The sequence below is a fragment of the Haliotis rufescens genome, unplaced genomic scaffold (genome assembly GCF_023055435.1).
Source record: "Haliotis rufescens isolate VD_foot unplaced genomic scaffold, xgHalRufe1.0.p SCAF_2, whole genome shotgun sequence".
Taxonomy (NCBI): Eukaryota; Metazoa; Mollusca; class Gastropoda; order Lepetellida; family Haliotidae; genus Haliotis; species Haliotis rufescens.
In genome coordinates, this window is record NW_025963890.1 from 25,098,943 (window position 1) to 25,116,326 (window position 17,384).

General features: G+C 45.7%; 1 protein-coding gene across 2 annotated transcripts; it reads left to right on the top strand.

Annotated features, from left to right (window-relative positions):
• Positions 1-783: 783 nt before the first annotated feature.
• LOC124127860 (ceramide kinase-like) lies at positions 784-15,372 on the top strand. 2 transcript variants are annotated; one of them, XM_046491243.2, is made up of 12 exons: positions 784-1,327; positions 1,610-1,837; positions 4,143-4,265; positions 6,248-6,311; positions 7,830-7,969; positions 8,156-8,230; positions 8,463-8,555; positions 9,615-9,705; positions 10,021-10,058; positions 10,457-10,647; positions 14,510-14,679; positions 14,809-15,372. In XM_046491243.2, the coding sequence occupies exons 1-12, from the start codon at positions 1,162-1,164 to the stop codon at positions 14,858-14,860; spliced, it is 1,431 nt and encodes a 476-aa protein (XP_046347199.1). In that variant the 5' UTR covers positions 784-1,161; the 3' UTR covers positions 14,861-15,372. The 2 variants fall into 2 exon arrangements, with proteins under 2 accessions (XP_046347199.1, XP_046347197.1); XM_046491241.2 differs by having other exon boundaries at positions 787-1,327; positions 8,406-8,555.
• The last annotated feature ends 2,012 nt before the right edge of the window (positions 15,373-17,384 follow it).

The window sequence follows — 17,384 nt, forward strand, 5'->3', positions numbered from 1 at the left end:
CGCTCCATTCAACATGCGCCAATAACTATCTTCAGTCGCGAAACCATCTTTACAGTGCGTTTGTTGTCACCTGGTATTAAAACTTCATACCTACATTGTTAATTGATAAGAAGTTCCCTTAATTTAGTATATCATCATGTGCTGATTTCAGTCTTTGTGTTGGTTACTTTTCTTTTGCTCGTCAGTTAATGTTTTTGCAATAAACTATATTTTTTCTATATATATTTATATATGTTTATGTTGTACTTTGTTTTCCAAGTAAGGTTAAATGGTGCTCAATGGGCATTTCAAATCGCAGTCAACAACTGGTTCAGTTATATCACAGCGGGACAAAAGGAGATTATTTACTGAATAAGTGTTACGGCCATACTGTCTTTCATGCCCATGTCTCTACGTGAAAGATTATGGCTTTGCTCGAGAAATACTTTCACCCCACTTTCTACCGACAGGTAGCCATTAACTGTAACCAGTGCGTGTGTGTGTGTGTGTGTGTGTGTGTGTGTGTGTGTGTGTGCGTGTGTGTGTGTGTTTTGATGTATGCGTTGTATATAAATGGAAATCGTTTACCGCAGAAAAACAACTGCATGTTATGTTCGCTGTTTTAAGGAAACAGATTACACATGCGTTTGAGAGAACCAACTGTAGATTGTCTCCCACGACACACTTTGACCGAATCGCATTCAAGCAATAGGATTACATTAAAAACAATGATTGTAGTAACCACAAATGCGTGTTTTTTTTACACATGCAACATTGAACCATTCACACACTGGTAGTGTGTGAGTCACAGGTCGGTCGATGTATATACCCGCATAAAATCCGTCGTCTCTTATCTAGTTGTGCCCCTTTCTAGGTCAGTCACGATCGCGGGACAGGACGCTGAGTGCTTGCAAAATGTAAATGTGTCTCGATGTGTCTACATGACGATTATCACAACAAATGGTATAAAAACCTGATATGACTAGCCTGCTCGTGACTGCCACCGTCGCCATTAAGCCCGCGCTCCTGGAAAAATCAACACCCTCCCTGTTCTTCAGCTGAGAGGACCCCGCTATAACGCTAACCGTGTCGGCCGGTCAAGATATAGAACGGAATTCAACCGGAAGGAAACTATCAAATAGTAGAAATTCTTTCACTGACATTTGCAGTGATCAGTTCAACATGGCCTCTGTGGACACTGAAGCGAACATCTCTGTTTTCGGTACAGACACCAGAGAGATACCCCTAGGGGTACGGCTGGCGGGAGAATTTACCCTGTCGGGAAAAACTGTCCGACTTGAGCTGATCGACTCGGGTCTCACCTGGAGAGGTCAAGGTCAAAGTACAGGTCAGACAATCTTTCTCTTTTCGGGGAATTGTAATTTTGTTATCAAACTGCAGGTTTCTCAACAGCCGGGTCAGTGTGACACCTAGCGCCCCGCCTTGTTATTGTCGGCAAGATAAAACCTGTGTACCAGATATAACATAACAATGGACCCTCAATTGGTACATTAATTCCTATATTCGCAAAAAGTAAACATCACCTGAAATTAGCAGGTAAAATACATGTGTTTTTTATTATCTAAGCTTTGCAAACAGAGAAACTTTTATGGTACTTTTTATATTTTAGACAGTCGTGTCGAATGGGATGACGTGATCACTGCCTACCTGGGCGGGGTGTCCCGGGGGCCGGGCGTGAAGGCGAGGGTGGGGGTGGCGCCACAGGAGGACAGATTCACCCTACACTACATCGAACATCAGGAGAACAACATCCTCAGACACAAACACGTTACGTTTATAGGACATGCGGGACAACAGAAGGAATGGCTAGACTGTGTAGCTGATAAAACTGGACAGGGTGAGTACAGACGTGACAACAGACGGAATGGCTAGACTGTGTAGCTGATAAGACTGGACATGGTGAGTACAGGCGGGACAACAGAAGGAATGGCTAGACAGTGTAGGTGATAAGACTGGACATGGTGAATACAGGCGGGACAACAGACGGAATGGCTAGACAGTGTAGGTGATAAGACTGGACATGGTGAGCACAGGCGGGACAACAGACGGAATGGCTAGACAGTGTAGGTGATAAAACTGGTGACATGGTGAGTACAGGCGGGACAACAGAAGGAATGGCTAGACAGTGTAGCTGATAAGACTGGTCATGGTGAGTACAGGCGGGACAATTGACGGAATGGCTAGACAGTGTAGGTGATACAACTGGTGACATGGTGAGTACAGGCGGGACAACAGAAGGAATGGCTAGACAGTGTAGTTGATAAAACTGGTGACATGGTGAGTACAGGCGGGACAACAGAAGGAATGGCTAGACAGTGTAGGTGATAAAACTGGTGAAATGGTGAGTACAGGCGGGACAACAGACGGAATGGCTAGACAGTGTAGCTGATAAGACTGGTCATGGTGAGTACAGGCGGGACAACAGACGGAATGGTTAGACTGTGCAGCTGATAAAACTCGACATGGTAAGTACAGGCGGGACAACAGACGGAATGGTTAGACTGTGCAGCTGATAAAACTCGACATGGTGAGTACAGGCGGGACAACAGACGGAATGGCTAGACAGTGTAGTTGATAAGACTGGACATGGTGAGTACAGGCGGGACAACTGACGGAATGGCTAGACAGTGGAGCTGATAAGACTGGACATGGCGAGTACAGGCGGGACAACAGACGGAATGGCGAGACAGTGTAGTTGATAAGACTGGACATGGTGAGTACAGGCGGGACAACAGACGGAATGGCTAGACAGTGTAGCTGATAAGACTGGACATGGCGAGTACAGGCGGGACAACAGACGGAATGGCTAGACAGTGTAGTTGATAAAACTGGTGACATGGTGAGTACAGGCGGGACAACAGACGGAATGGCTAGACAGTGTAGCTGATAAGACTGGACATGGCGAGTACAGGCGGGACAACAGACGGAATGGCGAGACAGTGTAGCTGATAAAACTGGACATGGTGAGTACAGGCGGGACAACAGACGGAATGGCGAGACAGTGTAGCTGATAAGACTGGACATGGTGAGTACAGGCGGGACAACTGACGGAATGGCTAGACAGTGGAGCTGATAAAACTGCTGACATGGCGAGTACAGGCGGGATAACAGAAGGAATGGCTAAACAGTGTGATTGATAAGACTGGACATGGTGAGTACAGGTGTGACAACAGAAGGAATGGCTAGACAGTGTGGTTGATAAGACTGGACATGGTGAGTACAGGCGGGACAACAGACGGAATGGCTAGACAGTCTAGTTGATAAAACTGGTAACATGGTGAGTACAGGCTGGACAAATGACGGAATGGCTAGACAGTGTAGCTGATAAGGCTGGACATGGTGAGTGCAGGCGGGACAACAGACGGAATGGCTAGACAGTGTAGGTGATAAGACTGGACATGGTGAGTACAGGCGGGACAACAGACGGAATGGCTAGACAGTGAAGGTGATAAAACTGGTGACATGGTGAGTAAAGGTGGGACAACAGAAGGAATGGCTAGACAGTGTGTCTGATGAAACTGGACATGGTGAGTACAGGCGGGACAACAGCCGGAATGGCTAGACAGTGTAGGTGATAAAACTGGACATGGTGAGTACAGGCGGGACAACAGACGGAATGGCTAGACAGTGTAGGTGATAAAACTGGTGACATGGTGGGTAAAGGTGGGACAACAGAAGGAATGGCTAGACAGTGTGTCTGATAAAACTGGACATGGTGAGTACGGGCGGGACAACAGCCGGAATGGCTAGACAGTGTAGGTGATAAAACTGGACATGGTGAGTACAGGCGGGACAACAGACGGAATGGCTAGACAGTGTAGGTGATAAAACTGGTGACATGGTGAGTAAAGGTGGGACAACAGAAGGAATGGCGAGACAGTGTCTCTGATAAAACTGGACATGGTGAGTACGGGCGGGACAACAGCCGGAATGGCTAGACAGTGTAGGTGATAAAACTGGACATGGTGAGTACAGGCGGGACAACAGAAGGAATGGCTTCAATTTGTTCTGAGGAGGTTGGAAACTCTTGACATGTAGTGAAAATGTTTGGTTCCTACTTTCAGAGAAACAAATTGTATTTCTTGAACCGCTGACTTTTTATTTTTCTAAAACATGTCAGGCTACATTTCTTATTCTCTCAGGTCGCCCTAAATGTCTGCTGACTCTGGTCAACCCAATCGGGGGACAGAAGAAAGGAGCCAAGCTGTACGAGACTATTGTAGAACCACTGTTTGCACTGGCGGGGATTGACGCGAAGCTTATAAGTAGGTGTTACTTTAATTATGGTATATATGTGAATCACATATATCGTATTGATATTGTTATTGATCAAATATTGATTTTTTTTTTACCACATGCATGTTGATCATATACACATGGTATATGTGTGGATTATGTCAACTCTATATGGTAACCATGTGCATCATGTCAAGTGAGTGAGTGTGTGAGTTGGGTTTTACGCCGCCTTTAGCAATACATCATGTCATGTAGTGAGTGAGTGAGTGAGTGAGTTGGGCTTAACGCTGTTTTTAACAGTATTCCAGTTATATCGCGGCGTGTCAGCTTAATATGGGAGGAAAGCCCGAAGTGATGCAGGTCTCAGACGTTTACCACTTCGGTGAAACCCACGAGCACGGGTATGGTGCTGACAAACCTAGAAACATAATCGGGGCGAACCGGGATGCCCAAGGGACGCAACTCTGCACAGCGAATCGCGGCGCCTTAGACGACTGGGCCACCCGTGCCACCTCATATCAAGTACGAGGGCTGGCTGAAAAGTTCTAAGCCTAACTGTGAAAGACCCGTATCAAGTCGATGGTTTTTATTTATTTATCCACATAGTCCCCTTCCAGGTTTACACACTTTTGCCTGCGATGCTGCAAGGCCTGGATGCCGGTCAAGAAGAAATTTTCTTCAACCGTCCTTAGAAAAGTCATTCACAGCGGAAATGACGTCATCATTACTAGGAAAATGGCGACCGGCTAGTTCCTTTTTCATTTTGGGAAACAGGTGGAAGTCTGACGGGGCCAAATCGGGTGAATAAGGGGGATGGTCAATGAGTTCGAAGCCACAATCATGGATCGCTGACATGGCAACCACCGATTTGTGAACAGGAGCATTGTCTTGGTGGAACAGGACTCCTTTAGTGAGCATTCCGGATGCTTCCATTGTTAAGACTGAATTTTGGTTTCTGGTTGAAAGTGATGAATCCAGGTCTCATCCATGGTTACAAATCGGGCCAAAAAATCATCGGGATCTGCTTCAAAACGATATATATTGTCACGGGACGTCAGGAATCTGACACGTTTCTGATCCGCTGTCAAGAGCTTTGGCACCCATCTTGCAGAAACTTTTGTCATTCCCAACTCGTTGGTGATAATGTGCTCAACCCTCTCACGAGAGATGCCCACACCACTGGCAATATGTCGAGTGGTCAATCGTTGATCAGCCATCACCATGTCATGCACCCGGGTAATGTTTTCCAGAATGGTTGCTGTTGAAGGCCTTCCTGGACGCGGGTCATCGTCAAGGCTCTCTCTGTCACGCTTGAATTCCGCAGCCCACTTCTTTACAGTGGAAAAGGAAGGGGCATCATCCCCTAAAGTGGAGACCATGTCAGCATGTATCTGTGTTGGAGTTAGCCCTTTCAGTTGCATGTTCTTGATGACTGCCCTATAGCCAGTTTCGTCCATTTCTGGTGATTTCAATGGGTAGGTTCACAAGATGGTCTGGTACAAAGACAATAATAACACTACAGTTTCAGTTCTTATGTCTATGATTCATTAAATGGTTGTACTTGTTGGTGGTAAAAGTTTGTTTCAATCCGATTGATATATCCCACTTAGGCTTAGAACTTTTCAGCCAGCCCTCGTACATATACAATGTAGTATATGTGTGGATCATGTCAACTCTCTCATTGAATTTATTCATTACATTTATATATTCGTTCAGTGTATGCTACACATAGTATATATTTCTATCATTGTATATTACACGGTATATATATTTTTTGAATTACCTACACATGGTGTATATGTCAATCATCTGTTCATACTGATACATATCAGTACACACATTCAGGGTAGTCTGTAATTTCAAATGTCCCCTTTCTTCTCTTCAAGTACAAAGTATGAGTAGTGAACAGGTATCGAAAGTTGCAACTTGGAACCCGAAATGACCAACTGATTTTGTTAATAAAATGTTTGTCGATATACAGCTTATCAAAAACATGTTATATTAAATGCAGTCACAGAAAGATTCCGTCATGCAGAAGAAATAGCCAAAACGTATGACTTCTCCACTGTGGACGGGTAAGTTTGACATGGGTTTGGATTTAAACTGGTGGGAAGAATCCAAGTAAACTATGTTTGTTCTCTGCTTTTCTTTGGACGAGTTGATATGTGACTTACTTATTGCAAAATAATGCAAAATAGGCGTGATAATGTCGATAACCAAATAAGGAACGTCATGTTACATGCATACTGCTTCTGTGCCTATCACTGTTCCATCTCTCCACACTGTTACTGCTTCAGTGCCTACGACTGTTCCATCTCTCCACACTGTTACTGCTTCAGTGCCTACGACTGTTCCATCTCTCCACACTGTTACTGCCTCTGTGCCTACGACTGTTCCATCTCTCCACACTGTTACTGCCTCTGTGCCTACGACTGTTCCATCTCTCCACACAGTTACTGCTTCTGTGCCTACGACTGGTCCATCTCTCCACACTGTTACTGCTTCTGTGCCTACGACTGTTCCAGCTCTCCACACAGTTACTGCTTCTGTGCCTCCGACTGGTCCATCTCTCCACACTGTAACTGCTTCTGTGCCTACGACTGTTCTATCTCTCCACACTGTTACTGCCACTGTGCCTACGACTGTTCCATCTCTCCACACTGTAACTGCTTCAGTGCCTACGACTGTTCCATCTCTCCACACAGTTACTGCTTCTATGTCTGCGACTGTTCCATCTCTCCACACTGTTACTGCTTCTTTGTCTGTGATTGTTCCATCTCTCCACACTGTTACTGCTTCTATGTCTGTGATTGTTCCATCTCTTCACACTGTTACTGCTTCTATGTCTGTGATTGTTCCATCTCTTCACACTGTTACTGCTTCTATGTCTGTGACTGTTCCTTCTCTTCACACTGTTACTGCTTCTATGTCTGTGATTGTTCCATCTCTCCACACTGTTACTGCTTCTATGTCTGTGATTGTTCCATCTCTCCACACTGTTGCTGTTTCTATGTCTGTGATTGTTCCATCTCTTCACACTGTTACTGCTTCTATGTCTGTGATTGTTCCATCTCTCCACACTGTTACTGCTTCTATGTTTGTGATTGTTCCATCTCTTCACACTGTTACTGCTTCTATGTCTGTGATTGTTCCATCTCTTCACACTGTTACTGCTTCTATGTCTGTGATTGTTCCATCTATCCACACTGTTACTGCTTCTATGTCTGTAATTGTTCCATCTCTCCACACTGTTACTACATCTGCCTTCGACTGTTCCATCTCTCCACACTGTTACTGCTTCTATGTCTGTGACTGTTCCTTCTCTTCACACTGTTACTGCTTCTATGTCTGTGATTGTTCCATCTCTCCACACTGTTACTGCTTCTATGTCTGTGATTGTTCCATCTCTTCACACTGTTACTGCTTCTATGCGTACGACTGTTCCATCTCTCCACACTGTTACTGCTTCTATGTCTGCGATTGTTCCATCTCTCCACACTGTTACTGCTTCTATGCGTACGACTGTTCCATCTCTCCACACTGTTGCTGCTTCTATGCGTACGACTGTTCCATCTCTCCACACTGTCACACAGGTTGATTGTGTCCGGGGGAGATGGGTTGTTCCAGGAGGTGCTGCATACGTTAATACCCCGCTATAACGAGGGGGTAGACCTTGATGACCCAGATGCAGAACTCAAGCTATTGCCAATAGCACTTGGCACTCTACCTACAGGTCAGTATGCATGTTAATGCAACATCTCGAAGATAATAGGACAACAGTACACATACTGATAATATAAGTTCAGAGTTGAACTACAAATGCAAGAAATACGCGTGTGTTTCTTCTTCTCCTGCAGATGTGTTAACAAGACTTTACCTTCCTAACGATGCTAATCACATGATATTCTATCCATTTCAGGCACGGGTAACGGAATCTCTATGTCGTGTCATGGATGCACGGACCTGGAGACAGGGGCACTCGTGGCTGTCCGAGGTAAGATTGACTGAGGTCCTTCCTCACAGCTGTATCCACCTGTATACAAACGGTTACCATATACTGCTGAGAAGAATGGTTCCTTGTGTCAAGAGTGACCAAACCCGTAAGTAAAACAGATCTTTTGACATGCATGTGCAGGTCACTGACATTTCATTTGTCTTTGCATTTGTAGGGAAGAAACACTATATGAATATTATTAGTGTGCATGAATACCCTGGTCCCCTAATAGGATATGCCGGTTGTGCCCTTGGCTATGGATTCTGGTCGGACTTGCTGATGAAGACGGATGACAATCGCTGGCTGAAGACATTTCGTTACCATGGTGAGTACATGCCATACAGACTGAAACTGATATATACCGTATTTACAGAAAATAATATTAGAATGTGTATGCATTCTTTGTATTAAATATCCGTCAAATTCAAAAAGTCACCTTCAGTTTAAGTAATGCACTAACGTACTTGTGTTTGGAGGCAGATGATGTATTCAATAGGTAGTCCATAGTACCTTTCCGTAGATTGTTAAAGATGTATTTAAGTGTAAAGTTCCATGATCTGTCAGCTGAATCAACATGCTGTCCGTACCATTTTGGAAAAGAGAATCAGAGTACTCATCAAAGACGTTCAGATAAACTGAAACGACCCTAATACATTCGAGTCCCATATCGTGTCAGTGACAGCTTCAAACGAAGGAAAAGGTCACCAACAGAATAAGAAAAGACCACTGTGATCTACACACAACGGTTACAGCTAGAGATCAACACAGAATGTTATTGGTCATGTTTTAGAACACCAAATCAGAAGTCAGGACACTTCCGTGGAGTTCCTGTATGATCTGGTTTGGGACTGTTCACTTTGAGTGATCTGATCTGATGGCTATGTACGTTGTTTCCAAAACAAACACTTTCGGAAACAATGCCACAAAATAACGTCAAAGGGGGCACTGATGACACAGACGGAACATCCAACGATCTTGTTAGGTTTAATAAAGTGTCAATTTAAAACGTCTCGTTATTAGTAATGAATGAAAACAACACCTTCTTATCAAATCAAATAAAACGAAGTGAGCCGTGTGCGCCACGTGTGACGTTGGTAATTAAGTCCACACCTGTCGCTCCATCGCTTGTAATGCAGCTTCTTATCATACGCTGTTGCTGTTTGTTTCCTTTGACTCACTTTAGGGATATTTATCATGATAATGACCAATGCTATCTATTACTGTAAAATTACGGTAACAATATTTTCAGGGCATTGTCATTTGCAGAATCTCGAGGTCTGCCATTAAGACGTAGGGGGCAAGCGATACCCTGACAAATAGCGTTACCCTTATATAAATGATGAAGTATATAACCATCCTGCATAGACCAGATGTTCTGTTGTAGTGGGTATGGCGAAGAGTCTAGCCTCCAAGAAACGTGAGTTCCACGCAGAGGGGGAGTATCTGCCTGCTCAAAGACCACACAGGGATGTCCGGTAAGGACAAACTGGAGCCCCCAAATTGTACTTTCCTCAAATTCAAAAGATAAAAGTATGTTATGTTCTCGTTTGTTTTTGTTAAGATCATCAAAACTGTTATTATGCCCAACGGGGAAGCTGCGTCTAAATGTTAGTATCTTATTTTTCATTTCGCGCTATATGCTCTTCATTTTTAGGTTGGGCGAGTTTACGAGTTTGTAATCAGTCGATATCAGTTGAAGGCAGCATCTTATATCACTTTATACATTTATTTTATATTATTGTTACGGTAATAAACGGTTTTCAGAATGTGTTTCCTCTGTTCTATGGCAGCGCTGGTGAAGATGTAGACAAAAACGCCCACTCGGAAGGTAACTTTAAATTAGTGGGAATCATTTGGGAAGACTAATCCAGACTATTTCTTACGTACTGCAGCAATGGCTCCGTTTGTTAATGTGTTAAGAAAATCTAAAGTTAAGAGCATATTGTTTTATGATGTTTGTGAAACCTTCATGCACGGCTATGTTGCTGACACACCAAGACACATATGTGAAGGATGCAATTTGAACCCATTCAAAACATTCTTGATTCCATTCACTCAATGATGTCACCAATTCATACCAAGATCACTTGGAGAAAAGCTATTATCATGACGTATCAGTTAAGCGGGTCCATTGTTGAAGCAGGAATATTGAGACAGGTTTAGCTGAGATGTGTTCTACACTCGAGAGTGTCTTCCACAAGTGTGACATACGAACTGTTGCTCCAGGTTGGGTGAAGTTTTCCGGCACGTATACCGGCATCAATGGAATGTTAGCTGGCTTCCACCAGGTGGCCGGCCAGGACAAGCTACAGATTGGTCAGCAGGGCGCCGGGATTAACGTGCTGCTGGAGACACAGACGGGGTCAATAGCCTACTTAAAGTGGCTGTATCATTTCCAGAACATGAACAGTAAAGTGGTGAGTTGACCGACACAGACAGGGTCAAAAGCCTACTTAAAGTGTGGCTGTATCAGTTCCAGAACATGAACAGCGACGTGCTGAGTTAACCGACACAGACAGGGTCCAAAGCCGACATAGAGTGGCTGTATCAGTTCCAGGACATACACAGTAACGTGCTGAGCTGACCGACACAGACAGGGTCCAAAGCCGACATAGAGAGGCTGTATCAGTTCTGGAACATACACAGTAACGTGCTGAGTTGACCGACGCAGACAGGGTCAAAAGCCTACTTAAAGTGTGGTTGTATCAGTTCTAGAACATACACAGTGACGTGGTGAGTTGACCGACACAGACAGGGTCCAAAGCCGACATAGAGAGGCTGTATCAGTTCTAGAACATACACAGTAACGTGCTGAGTTGACCGACACAGACAGGGTCCAAAGCCGACATAGAGTGGCTGTATCAGTTCTGGAACATACACAGTAACGTGCTGAGTTGACCGACACAGACAGGGTCAAAAGCCGACATAGAGTGGCTATATCATTCCCAGATCATACACAGTAACGTGCTGAGTTGACCGACGCAGACAGGGTCAAAAGCCTACTTAAAGTGTGGTTGTATCAGTTCTAGAACATACACAGTGACGTGGTGAGTTGACCGACACAGACAGGGTCCAAAGCCGATATAGAGAGGCTGTATCAGTTCTAGAACATACACAGTAACGTGCTGAGTTGACCGACACAGACAGGGTCCAAAGCCGACATAGAGTGGCTGTATCAGTTCTGGAACATACACAGTAACGTGCTGAGTTGACCGACACAGACAGGGTCCAAAGCCGACATAGAGTGGCTGTATCAGTTCTAGAACATACACAGTAACGTGCTGAGTTGACCGACACAGACAGGGTCCAAAGCCGACATAGAGAGGCTGTATCAGTTCTAGAACATACACAGTAACGTGCTGAGTTGACCGACACAGACAGGGTCCAAAGCCGACATAGAGAGGCTGTATCAGTTCTAGAACATACACAGTAACGTGCTGAGTTGACCGACACAGACAGGGTCAAAAGCCGACATAGAGTGGCTGTATCATTCCCAGATCATACACAGTAACGTGCTGAGTTGACCGATGCAGACAGGGTCAAAAGCCTACTTAAAGTGTGGTTGTATCAGTTCTAGAACATACACAGTGACGTGGTGAGTTGACCGACACAGACAGGGTCCAAAGCCGACATAGAGAGGCTGTATCAGTTCTAGAACATACACAGTAACGTGCTGAGTTGACCGACACAGACAGGGTCCAAAGCCGACATAGAGTGGCTGTATCAGTTCTGGAACATACACAGTAACGTGGTGAGTTGACCGACACAGACAGGGTCCAAAGCCGACATAGAGTGGCTGTATCAGTTCTAGAACATACACAGTAACGTGCTGAGTTGACCGACACAGACAGGGTCCAAAGCCGACATAGAGTGGCTGTATCAGTTCTAGAACATACACAGTAACGTGCTGAGTTGACCGACGCAGACAGGGTCAAAAGCCTACTTAAAGTGTGGTTGTATCAGTTCTAGAACATACACAGTGACGTGCTGAGTTGACCGACACAGACAGGGTCAAAAGCCGACATAGATTGGTTGTATCAGTTCAAGAACATACACAGTAACGTGCTGAGTTGACCGACACAGACAGGGTCCAAAGCCGACATAGAGAGGCTGTATCAGTTCCAGAACATACACAGTAACGTGCTGAGTTGACCGACGCAGACAGGGTCCAAAGCCGACATAGAGTGGCTGTATCAGTTCCAGGACATACACAGTAACGTGCTGAGTTGACCGACACAGACAGGGTCCAAAGCCGACATAGAGTGGCTGTATCAGTTCTAGAACATACACAGTAACGTGGTGAGTTGACCGACATAGACAGGGTCAAAAGCCTACTTAAAGTGTGGTTGTATCAATTCCAGGACATACACAGTAACGTGCTGAGTTGACCGACACAGACGGGGTCCAAAGCCGACATAGAGTGGTTGTATCAGTTCTAGAACATACACAGTAACGTGCTGAGTTGACCGACACAGACAGGGTCCAAAGCCGACATAGAGTGGCTGTATCAGTTCTAGAACATACACAGTAACGTGCTGAGTTGACCGACACAGACAGGGTCCAAAGCCGACATAGAGAGGCTGTATCAGTTCTAGAACATACACAGTAACGTGCTGAGTTGACCGACACAGACAGGGTCAAAAGCCGACATAGAGTGGCTGTATCAGTTCTAGAACATACACAGTAACGTGCTGAGTTGACCGACACAGACAGGGTCAAAAGCCTACTTAAAGTGTGGTTGTATCAGTTCTAGAACATACACAGTGACCTGGTGAGTTGACCGACACAGACAGGGTCAAAAGCCTACTTAAAGTGTGGCTGTATCAGTTCCAGGACATACACAGTAACGTGCTGAGTTGACCGACGCAGACAGGGTCCAAAGCCGACATAGATTGGTTGTATCAGTTCAAGAACATACACAGTAACGTGCTGAGTTGACCGACGCAGACAGGGTCCAAAGCCGACATAGATTGGTTGTATCAGTTCAAGAACATACACAGTAACGTGCTGAGTTGACCGACGCAGACAGGGTCAAAAGCCTACTTAAAGTGTGGTTGTATCAGTTCTAGAACATACAAAGTGACGTGGTGAGTTGACCGACACAGACAGGGTCAAAAGCCTACTTAAAGTGTGGCTGTATCAGTTCCAGGACATACACAGTAACGTGCTGAGTTGACCGACACAGACAGGGTCCAAAGCCGACATAGATTGGTTGTATCAGTTCAAGAACATACACAGTAACGTGCTGAGTTGACCGACACAGACAGGGTCCAAAGCCGACATAGAGAGGCTGTATCAGTTCCAGAACATAAACAGTAACGTGCTGAGTTGACCGACGCAGACAGGGTCAAAAGCCGACATAGAGAGGCTGTATCAGTTCCAGAACATACACAGTAACGTGCTGAGTTGACCGACGCAGACAGGGTCAAAAGCCTACTTAAAGTGTGGTTGTATCAGTTCTTGAACATACACAGTGACGTGGTGAGTTGACCGACACAGACAGGGTCAAAAGCCGACATAGAGTGGCTGTATCAGTTCCAGGACATACACAGTAACGTGCTGAGTTGACCGACACAGACAGGGTCCAAAGCCGACAGAGAGTGGCTGTATCAGTTCTAGAACATACACAGTAACGTGGTGAGTTGACCGACATAGACAGGGTCAAAAGCCTACTTAAAGTGTTGTTGTATCAATTCCAGGACATACACAGTAACGTGCTGAGTTGACCGACACAGACGGGGTCCAAAGCCGACATAGAGTGGTTGTATCAGTTCTAGAACATACACAGTAACGTGCTGAGTTGACCGACACAGACAGGGTCCAAAGCCGACATAGAGTGGCTGTATCAGTTCTAGAACATACACAGTAACGTGCTGAGTTGACCGACACACAGACAGGGTCCAAAGCCGACATAGAGTGGCTGTATCAGTTCTAGAACATACACAGTGATGTGCTGAGTTGACCGACACAGACATGGTCTTTTGGTATGACACGGCCGGTATCAAACCCCCGATATTCCATTCTCAGGGCAAACGCTCTGTCCACCAGACCAGGGAGGTGGTCTGCGCGTTTGGGAGTAAAGGCGTATATCATTTCAATTAATAGTATACAATGTAGTTGGTTATGTGCTCTCTCCCAACTGCCAACTATTCAAAAAAAATCGTACATAATAATACATATCATTACCCAAGTCCGCTGATTGTTATTCCGTCGATATCCCCAGTCTAGCATCCCATTTGTTGGTAGTGTTGTGACCGGATGTTGTGATGCGTGTTTCAGTTCCACGCAGAGCATGTTGAGGAGCACTATGTTACAGGATACAGATTTCGTGTACTCGAGCCTGAGACAACAGAAACTCAGGCTCAGACTGAGAAGAGAGATGAACTTGAGCGCACCATCAGCTTCGAGGGAGAGTTCCGTCGCACCAAGTCCAAGTCAATGGATGTCCGGTAAGTGATGTTCTTGAGGATGTGATTAAATGTCTGCATATGAACATATGCTTAACATACACGCTTGTCTGGGAACGGACTCTTTCTCTCGACACAGTCGTTGTCTGCATGGTTTCTGTCATGTTTCAGAGTTCGACCAAGGGTGATACAATTCTATGCCTCAGACTACGAGTTTTGGTAACATCTGTACGCAGGCGACAGAATGGTTGTCAGTTGAGTACCACGGCGGCCGAAACGGGGGTACTGCATGTACTTTACCACATCACATCATTGGACGACTTGCAATATAATATATGCTATGAATATTAGAATTAAGGACAACCAGCCCAGGTGTCCGATATGTCACATGGTATATTCAGAAAGGTATGTCCATGCTGATGTATTTCCAGTTGTTGCACTAAAGATTTATTTGAGAATCCGCAACAACAAATGAAGTTAGCGTTGTCACTTGAACCATTAACACAGGAGAACATAGCCTTGCATTGTAGCACGGCTCGTCCATTTTGTTTATTAACCTTGGTTACTCAACCAGTCACTCCAGCTAGATTCAGCATTACAAGTGACAGTATGGTAGACAACTAACGTAGACAACAAAAGTGTATATAGTGAATGTACAATCTTCCTGTGAAAGTAGTAACCTCTGTATATGAGAGTCACATGCTTGTTTGAATAAATAAAATTATACAAATGAAATAGCATTAACGTCTGTGTTGTTGTATCACCACTCTCCTTTTTCTCTCTCACCATTGTTGTCGTCCTTACAAAGACACCCTACTGGATGATTATATGGAGACGTTACTGTCGTCCTTACACAACTCTCTGCTACATCATTATACCTCCACCTGACTTTCACTTCTTTCTGGACCACCCGTCTAAACTCACCACGCACCTGGCCTACATTTCCTTCTGGGCCACCCGTCTAAACTCACCACGCTTCTGGCCTACATTTCCTTCCGGACCACCCGTCTAAACTCACCACGCACCTGGCCTACATTTCCTTCTGGACCACACGTCTAAACTCACCACGCACCTGGCCTACATTTCCTTCTGGACCACCCGTCTAAACTCACCACGCACCTGGCCTACATTTCCTTCTGGACCACCCGTTTAAACTCACAAGGCACCTGGCCTACATTTTCTTCTGGACCACCCGTCTAAACTCACCACGCACCTGGCCTACATTTTCTTCTGGACCACCCGTCTAAACTCACCACGCACCTGGCCTACATTTCCTTCTGGACCACCCGTCTAAACTCACCATGCTTCTGGCCTACATTTCCTTCTGGACCACCTGTCTAAACTCACAACGCACCTGGCCTACATTTCCTTCTGGACCACCCGTCTAAACTCACCATGCTTCTGGCCTACATTTTCTTCTGGACCACCCGTCTAAACTCACCACGCACCTGGCCTACATTTCCTTCTGGACCACCCGTCTAAACTCACCATGCTTCTGGCCTACATTTTCTTCTGGACCACCTGTCTAAACTCACCACGCACCTGGCCTACATTTTCTTCTGGACCACCCGTCTAAACTCACCACGCACCTGGCCTACATTTCCTTCTGGACCACCCGTTTAAACTCACAAGGCACCTGGCCTACATTTTCTTCTGGACCACCCGTCTAAACTCACCACGCACCTGGCCTACATTTTCTTCTGGACCACCCGTCTAAACTCACCACGCACCTGGCCTACATTTCCTTCTGGACCACCCGTCTAAACTCACCATGCTTCTGGCCTACATTTCCTTCTGGACCACCTGTCTAAACTCACAACGCACCTGGCCTACATTTCCTTCTGGACCACCCGTCTAAACTCACCATGCTTCTGGCCTACATTTTCTTCTGGACCACCCGTCTAAACTCACCACGCACCTGGCCTACATTTCCTTCTGGACCACCCGTCTAAACTCACCATGCTTCTGGCCTACATTTTCTTCTGGACCACCTGTCTAAACTCACCACGCACCTGGCCTACATTTCCTTCTGGACCACCCGTCTAAACTCACCACGCACCTGGCCTACATTTCCTTCTGGACCACCCGTCTAAACTCACCACGCTTCTGGCCTACATTTCTTTCTGGACCACCTGTCTAAACTCACCACGCTTCTGGCCTACATTTCCTTCTGGATCACCCGTCTAAACTCACCACGCTTCTGGCCTACATTTCCTTCTGGACCACCCGTCTAAACTCACCACGCACCTGGCCTACATTTCCTTCTGGACCACCCGTCTAAACTCACCACGCTTCTGGCCTACATTTCCTTCTGGACCACCTGTCTAAACTCACCACGCTTCTGGCCTACATTTCCTTCTGGACCACCCGTCAAAGTTCTGCCTATGGCACTGTTGGCGACGTTATCAAGAGAATAACTTCGTTAGAGACCGTGCCGGAAGTGGCCGCCCACCCGTGTGGATGACATACGGATTCCAACCATGCATCTTCGACACAGGTTACAGACACGAGCTGTCACAGCCCGCACCATCTCTGGTAGCTTTGCTCCAAGGCTGATTTAACTGAATGATATGTCCATGGGTGTATAGTAATTCTATCTTTATAATAAGCATGTCTAGATATAAGCGGACAGTACAGCTTTGTGAAATCCAGAGTTTTACGGACCGTCTGTATGGTCGGAACCTGCTATGGCCAGATGGAATGCCTATGCCCCACTCCCCTTCCCCATCCCGGATGCTGTCACTATC